The 6,394-nt window shown below is 40.8% G+C and overlaps 1 protein-coding gene across 1 annotated transcript; it reads left to right on the forward strand.

Annotated features, from left to right (window-relative positions):
- Positions 1 to 545: 545 nt before the first annotated feature.
- Positions 546 to 5,404, forward strand: LOC104517827 (cytochrome P450 2H1; the record flags this gene model as incomplete). The annotated part of the gene is made up of 7 exons (XM_010172938.2): positions 546 to 759; positions 2,348 to 2,508; positions 2,914 to 3,090; positions 3,539 to 3,680; positions 3,980 to 4,167; positions 4,573 to 4,714; positions 5,209 to 5,404. Coding segments are annotated over 7 exons (1,206 nt in total), but the record flags the coding sequence as incomplete, so codon positions are not given.
- Between the last annotated feature and the right edge of the window lie 990 nt (positions 5,405 to 6,394).

The raw sequence follows: 6,394 nt of genomic DNA on the forward strand, positions 1-6,394 counted from the left end.
ATTCTGTGATTCTGTGATTTTCAACGTGTTTCAAATTCTGGCTAAAATATTGTTCATTAAATATGCCTCTTATGTTCATTTCTCCCAGTTCTGAAAAAATTGACAATATACATACAACTAAGGAAATCAGCAAACGGAAAGTCCACAGTACAACAAAGAAAAGCTGATATAGGCTGTCCCAGTAAGGCCTACATTCAAGATTAGGCCCTCAGCTTATTCACCAGAGCAGTTGCCAGTACCTATTCCATGGTACTACGGGTTCCATGGTACTGTCAACAATGATAAGCGGTGTGAAGATGCACAGCAGAACATTTGGACAGTTATGTCAGTGCAAAGGCCACGTGCTTGTGGTCAAGCTCAATTCAATACCAAAGTTACCTTCTTATTTACATCCTAATGTAGTTTTTCTGGGAATAAACTGAGTTTTCCTCAAAGTGCTGTGATAGATGGATCAGATTTGTCACCTTCAGAATTACAGAGAAGTTAGGTTTTTGGGCATATAGCAACTGAGAGGTGTCTTTGCATCTTGAGTACTTACTGTGCAGGTCCCATTCAGGGGTGAAAAAGTTCTGTTTCCTCATGGTGGTCTATTTTTCCTTCCTGTGTCAGGCATTGTGACCAGCAACGGGGAGACCTGGAAGCAGCTACGACGATTTGCACTCATCACTCTGCGTGACTTTGGGATGGGGAAGAAAAGCATTGAGGAGCGAATCCAGGAGGAAGCTCATTTTCTGGTGGAGAGGCTCAGGAACACACATGGTAGGACATGAACTTTGTGCCTGCTAGGACACCCTGGGTATCTGCAATGAGACAATGAGGAGTGTAGGGCTGCTTTACCAAATCTATGACCCAAGAAGTGGGCATGCGGCTGCTGTTTCTGCTCCCTGCTCCAACAGGCAAAGTTACCACAGCTGGGAGTGGGCCAGTCAAAGGCACTGTGACAGCGTGGAGGGATAAATGTAGAAGATGTGTTGGAAAGCATCCTCTACCCTGTTTGAGTCCAGTCTGTCTGAATGCTAGACAATACCTCCCAGGATTGGTGGGGGTGTGCAATGGGAAGAGGGACTATAAGCTGTTTTTGAAGGCAGGGCATAAGGTTTCAACCTTTCAACCCTTGGTTTCAACCTATAAATGCATTTTTGGTAGTGTATAAGACAATGTTACTTCTAAGTACCTCCCCTGAGAGTGGAACAGTACTAGCCCGGACCACAGGCTTCCTTTCCACAGCCACCCTTCAATCTCTGCTTATTCTGCAAGGTGGAAAAAGCAGATGGATCTAAAAGGATGCTGAAGCATCACTGTTTCCCATGAGCCACTAGAAAATTCAATTTGGCTTCATAGATGAACACTCCTGCTACAAATCAGAGAAAACACTCTTACCTTCATTGCTCTCATCCTTTCGCTAGCACGGTAATACTCTATTTCCTTCGCCTAACTCCAAGCCTCCCTCTCTGGCTCACCTTGTCATGGCATCTTTTACTGTGTACTGAAAGGCTTTGCAAGCAAGATATATACAACTGCAAAGTATAAAGCTGTTATTTACTCTTAATGCAAATAATGAATAGCTAGGACTAGTTATCTACTAGGCTTAAGCATTAATGCACTCACCACCTCTGATGAGACATGTTCTGAATCTTCAATGGCCAGGGAGTCATCAGTCAGACAGAGAAGGGTTGGTGCCATTGCTCTTTGGAATAGGCTGATTCTCAATGCTGCCAAGTTGCCCTTTTTGGACTCCTTGTTTTTCCTTTTTACACCTTTTCATGTTGTTGTTTCTCCTCTTGAAACCTTGAGATTCACCCTATCACTGTCTGCAATTATACCTTTCATTCTTGGGTATAATCGCGCTTCTTTCTCACCTCACAGTTCTCTTCTTAGAAGCTTATGCAGCTGAACTATCAAAACTAGACTTTGATCACAGGCATCCGAAGCCCTAGGAGAAGGTTATACAACTGAGGCTACACTAACAGAGATCATAAACAGGCTCAGTAACTTAGAGACATGGATCAAGCAAAGTCATTATAGATTTTTTGGGTTTTGGTGGGAATCTTTAGGCCTTTTCTAATAACCAGTCTATAAGACAGAAAGGTATGTGTCAGCTGGAAAGGAAACGAGCCACTCAGATAAGCATTCTGCTGAGAACAGGACAAAAGAGATACTTAAACCATTCAAACAGGGAAATTAGTTCACTAAAAAATGGAGAAGAATAAATTGGATAAGACATTCACCATCCTTTCAAACTGCAAAACTCTGGGTCTCAAGGGGATGCAAAACTACCCTGTAGTGTCAGAGGAGGGGATGATGACTGAAAGAGTGAAAGCAAGATAAGAGGGGTTTTTTGTTGCAGAACAACCCTTCAACCCTGGCAAATTCCTAGTCCATGCTGTTTCCAACATCATCTGCTCCATCGTCTTTGGGAATCGGTTTGACTATGAGGACAAGAAATTTTTAACTTTAATTGAGTTGCTAGAGGAAAACAACACGTACCAGAACTCTATACAAACACAGGTGTGTAGTTTCATTTAATTAATAAATTTGTTAATATTTACCATATTTTATTAATAAATATTTATTCATGTTATTAATTTTTAATTGGGGTGAATTTTCCCAAATTTGGAGAAGTTTTTTGAAAGCCAAAAGGGCAGTTAAATAACCAGCTCCTGTATTTTCTTACCTTATGGAATTGCCATTGTATGTCCAAAGAAGGATATCATTGCAAAAGTTGCTCAAGTGAAGTCTATCACTGAATCCAGTAAAACCATAAAGTAAAAGGCATTAAAATCCAGTTGAATAATAAAGACCTACTGTTCCAAAATAGTTTAATTGCCTCATTTTCATACTTAAGAGTTAGGGGAACATTTTATTGCACCCACATTAATCAGAATGTGCTTTTCCATAATTTTATTTTCACAGTTATACAATTTCTTCCCAACTGTCATGGACTATTTACCTGGGCCTCATCAAAAATTGATAAAAAATATTGAAAAAGTTGATCAATTTACTTTGGAAATCATCGCAGAACACCAGAAAACCCTGGATCCCACTTGTCCTCGAGATTTTATTGATGCTTTTCTTAACAAAATGGAACAGGTAATGTAAGAGCGAGAGATTCATTGGATTATAAGAAAACCACCGTTTGAATCCCAGCTTCTTTTCAGTTTTGGCAAGGCACTGAGTTTTTTCAAATACAGAGGGGAACTTGCTTCTCTTGGCTCATCAGCTGTATTCTAGTCTCTCCATTTTCTTATCAAGGATTTTTAAACACAAAATTAACAGCACTAGCCAAAGCTAGGAAAGCTGAAGACCAATCTGGGCGGTGTAACTCAATGCTCCTCCCATATTACAAAAAGTTCATAATCTTATTCAGTAAGTGTACTAGAAATACTGGTGTTCTGGAGAGTGAGTGAGTGAGTGAGTGTTGTATTTTTGAATGGACATTAGATGTGTCTAAAAGCATACAACATGGATATAGGACTTTCCTTTTTAATCAAGCTGTTTAGCTTTGTCATTCAAAATGTTCTGTCAAATCTTCCTCCAGGAGAAAGGGAATGCTCACTCAGAATTCACCGTTGAGACCTTGAGCAGGACCACGCTTGACTTGTTCCTTGCAGGAACAGGGACAACCAGCATCACACTGAGATATGGACTTGTGATTCTCCAGAAATACCCAGAGATAGTAGGTAATAGAAAAAACAAAAAAAAACAAAAACCAAAAAATCTTTTTAATAGGTCATGGGATCATTTTTGGCAATTTCTGTCACTACCACATGTGGCAATTGTCCCCTTAATAAGGAAACACATATTTGCAGTGGGGAGATGGGTATCAACCTTAGTTCTATTTACAGGAAAGAGATATTATTACTAAGTATGTTCATGTATTCCTGGTGCACTAAAAGCAAGCTTTTCTGTAAATACTGGGAGAGGTTTAGGCAAACAGATGGAAGACTTGTCCCTTCAACTCTTTCTTATTTCCTAACAGAGAAAATTCAAAAGGAGATTGACTGTGTGATTGGTCGAGACCGAAGCCCCTGCATGGCAGACCGGAGCCGGATGCCCTACACAGATGCTGTGATACATGAAATCCAGAGATTCATTGATTTCCTTCCACTTAATGTCCCACATACTGTGATCAAAGACACCAAGTTCAGAGGCTATTTTATCCCCAAGGTCTGTTCCACTGTGTCTGAGAAAGGTCATCATCTCTTGAAAAAATATGTTTTATTCATCCTATTTTATTTTCAAACACACTGAAATGTGTTGTAGAATTGGAATAATTCCATTTGGAAAGGGAAAGACTTTTCATCCTCTGTGTGAAGAGGGAGATAGAGTAAATGTAAACAATCAAAGTTCTAATGCATCTGGAAGCAATTTTAAACGCTGTAATCACACTCACCATTAAAATCCATTTAAAAAATATTTGCCATACTAATGGCACACATTCTTATTCATTAAATGCTCACTTTAAACTGGTTAAACTGTGACTATCCTTCTATTCAGCTCTGGGAACTTCTTGATGCCACTTTGCTTTACCATGTCTCCGCTTTAACCTTCTTCTCCTCTTTGTTAATTCAGGACACTATGATATTCCCTACGCTGACTTCTGTCCTACATGATGGCAAGGAATTTCCAAATCCAGAAAAATTTGACCCAGGACATTTCCTGAATGCAAATGGTACCTTTAAAAAGAGTGACTACTTCATGCCATTTTCTGCAGGTAAGAGCTCTTTCTGCTTCAGATCCTACACTATCCTCCCCGAGAACCTCTTTGAAGATTTTAGTGGCTCTGTCACCATGGTCTGTACAGTAATGTCCGGTGATTTGCTAGAGTCTCTTCTGGGAAGCTCTAACACCTGTACTAGAGTTTCAGTTGACTTCCTATTTCAGCACACACAAAAGCTCCCTCAAGGCACTCTACAAGAAAAGACGTATGAAGCGGGACTCAGCCATGCAACTTTTCTCTCTCCAAACCTACCATCAAACAGCAGCAGAACAAGAGAAACCAAAGCCTTCAAACTGCCTTTGCCCATGGAGTACTCTCATATTGTTCTAGACACTTAGCCCCTAGTTTAATTCACTCGCTTCCCCAGAATACTGCAGCACTGCCTGTCCATTTTGAGACATCTGAACTTCCATGGAACAGTGGTTGAAATAAGTTACCAACAAAATACTCCATTGTCACCTCACTTTTTATTATTTTTTTGCTTGCAGGAAAACGCATTTGTGCAGGAGAAGGTTTGGCTCGGATGGAGATATTCATATTTTTAACAGCCATGCTGCAGAACTTTACTTTGAAATCTGTTGTGGATCACAAGGACATTGACATTTCCCCATTAGTCGCCAGTCTGGCAAATATGCCCGGACCTTATGATGTCTCTTTTCTTCCACGTTAGCCAAGTGAAGACAGTTGCCAACTCCCAAACCCATAAAACCTCTGGTTGAATGACAGTCATTTCACCATCTGTTGAGACTGAAACACTCAGAACATTTGATAGATACTTTATGGAGAAAAGTGTGCTTAGAAAATAAAATTGTATGCTGCTTTCATAATCATCTCAGCCAGCTCCAAACAGAGACAGAGCAGGCAATTGCATACAGAAGGAGACATCTCCCTGTGCAAAATTATACGGGCTCGCCTCTGCACCTACCTCACCTAGCTCAGGTTCCTATCTGGCTCCTGATGTCCTGACATGTCACGGTGTGTGCTCTGAGAGCGCTGCTGCTGCTGTCCCTATCACCTGATCCTCTCAGCACAACAGGAACAAATGTTTGTACTGCAAGGTTTTCACAGACTCTATTTGAGATACCTCTCTGCTCTGTATTTTCAGTCTGTTTGTGACCTATTTGTAAGGATAAGCATAAAGCTGTGGGGTGTTTTCATCAGAAGATTATAATCTACTGTATTCTTGCCCTGTTGTCTCCTGTTGTGGGGATGGAATTTATTGATGACTGGGCAGATGGGTCCTTTCTTGTGTGATTATAATGAAGGTTTGTGAAATTAAAATTTACATTACAGAGTAAAGAAGTAGTACACTGAACTGTTTTTCTGAGATCCCAGAACAGGTTTTCATGAAAAACTTTCCTCCACAAAGCTTACATTCCCAATTGTTTTCCAAGACTTATACATATCATAGAATCACAGAAAAACACAGAATGTTGGGGATTGGAGGGGACCTCGAAAGATCATCTAGTCCAAGCCCCCTGCCAGAGCAGGAACACCTAAACTAAATTACACAGGAAGGCGTCCAGGCGGGTCTTGAATATCTCCAGAGAAGGAGACTCCACAACCTCCCTGGGCAGCCTGTCCCAGTGCTCTGTTACCCTTACCGTAAAGCAGTTCCCTGTCCTTCCTGAACTGTGTGGTTGAGAACTGGACACAATATTCCAGATGTGGCCC

Source organism: Antrostomus carolinensis, unplaced genomic scaffold (genome assembly GCF_000700745.2).
Source record: "Antrostomus carolinensis isolate BGI_N321 unplaced genomic scaffold, ASM70074v2 scaffold56257, whole genome shotgun sequence".
Lineage (NCBI taxonomy): Eukaryota > Metazoa > Chordata > Aves > Caprimulgiformes > Caprimulgidae > Antrostomus > Antrostomus carolinensis.